General features: G+C 54.3%; 1 protein-coding gene across 1 annotated transcript; it reads left to right on the top strand.

Moving 5' to 3' along the window:
- Positions 1-15: 15 nt before the first annotated feature.
- Positions 16-123, top strand: SDRG_17319 (hypothetical protein; the record flags this gene model as incomplete). The annotated part of the gene is made up of 1 exon (XM_008623560.1): positions 16-123. A coding segment is annotated over one exon (108 nt), but the record flags the coding sequence as incomplete, so codon positions are not given.
- Positions 124-1045: the final 922 nt, after the last annotated feature.

The following is a 1045-nucleotide window of genomic DNA, read 5'->3' as shown; positions in this document are numbered from 1 at the left end:
CAGTGCGGTGGCAAGGACTACAACGGCGCGACGGCGTGCGTCTCGGGCACCCGCTGTGAAAAGCAAAACGACTACTACTACCAGTGCCGCCCCAACACGCTTCGCAGCCTCCGCGAAGCATAAGTTCCCTTTACTTTCCACGTAGCGTCCGCACCTTGCGCATAGATAACACAGTGTTTTCAAAATCACTCTTTTCAATCTTCAAAAGCAGTCTGGACTATGGACAAGTCACATTTGGTCGAGCTTGGGATGGAGCACAACGATTAGCAACCAACTACGATGAGCACCATGTGCCACATTTATGTAGCAGCACGATGAGCATCGTGGAGTGGTTTGTAGGATGATGAGCATCGTGATGTGGTTTGTAGGATGAGCCCGAGGCTACAGATTCCTTCCAATTCGAGTGCTACTGGCGTTTTGGTATCACGTGACTCTCCGTACCAGCAGACTCGAGCGACCGACGCCAGCACAGAGTCGAGCAACCGAGTGGTGCTTGCTTTCTAGTCAGAATACCACCTTTGGAGTACCACCCTCGAGTCCATCGACCGGATCAACGACGATTTCGTCCTGTACAGAGTATAAACGCTGGCGTTGGCCATGCCGGACCGCGGAAGCCTCGGCCACAGAATCTTCTCATCCGACGATATATTCTCTTGATGTTTGTAGGGACGAAACGGCAACCCTAGCCCGGCGCAAAGCTAATGTCTACGCAGCACATGTGCAATGCGTTCGCTTCGTACGCCGACGCCAGATGGACTTCGAATCGAACGGCCGAGGTCCACCTTGCACTGTCGAGCAACTCTATCGGCAACATCGTCGACACGACCAGCTGGTTCTCAAGCATTAGCTCACGCGCTACAAGAGTGTCCTCGGCCCGTACTAGTACCTCGGAGGCAGCGAACATGTGACACCCGACCTTCGAATGCTTTGCGTACCACGAGATACCACGCGCATACTATGCAGCGTCGCTTGTCGCCCAGAAAAGAGCGCAATGAACGTACCGCGTGTTTTAGCGACCGCGTCCGCGGGGCCATCTTGCACGATG

The sequence above is a fragment of the Saprolegnia diclina genome (genome assembly GCF_000281045.1).
Source record: "Saprolegnia diclina VS20 unplaced genomic scaffold supercont1.264, whole genome shotgun sequence".
NCBI lineage: Eukaryota > Oomycota > Saprolegniomycetes > Saprolegniales > Saprolegniaceae > Saprolegnia > Saprolegnia diclina.
This window is presented reverse-complemented; position numbering and strand designations above follow the sequence as displayed.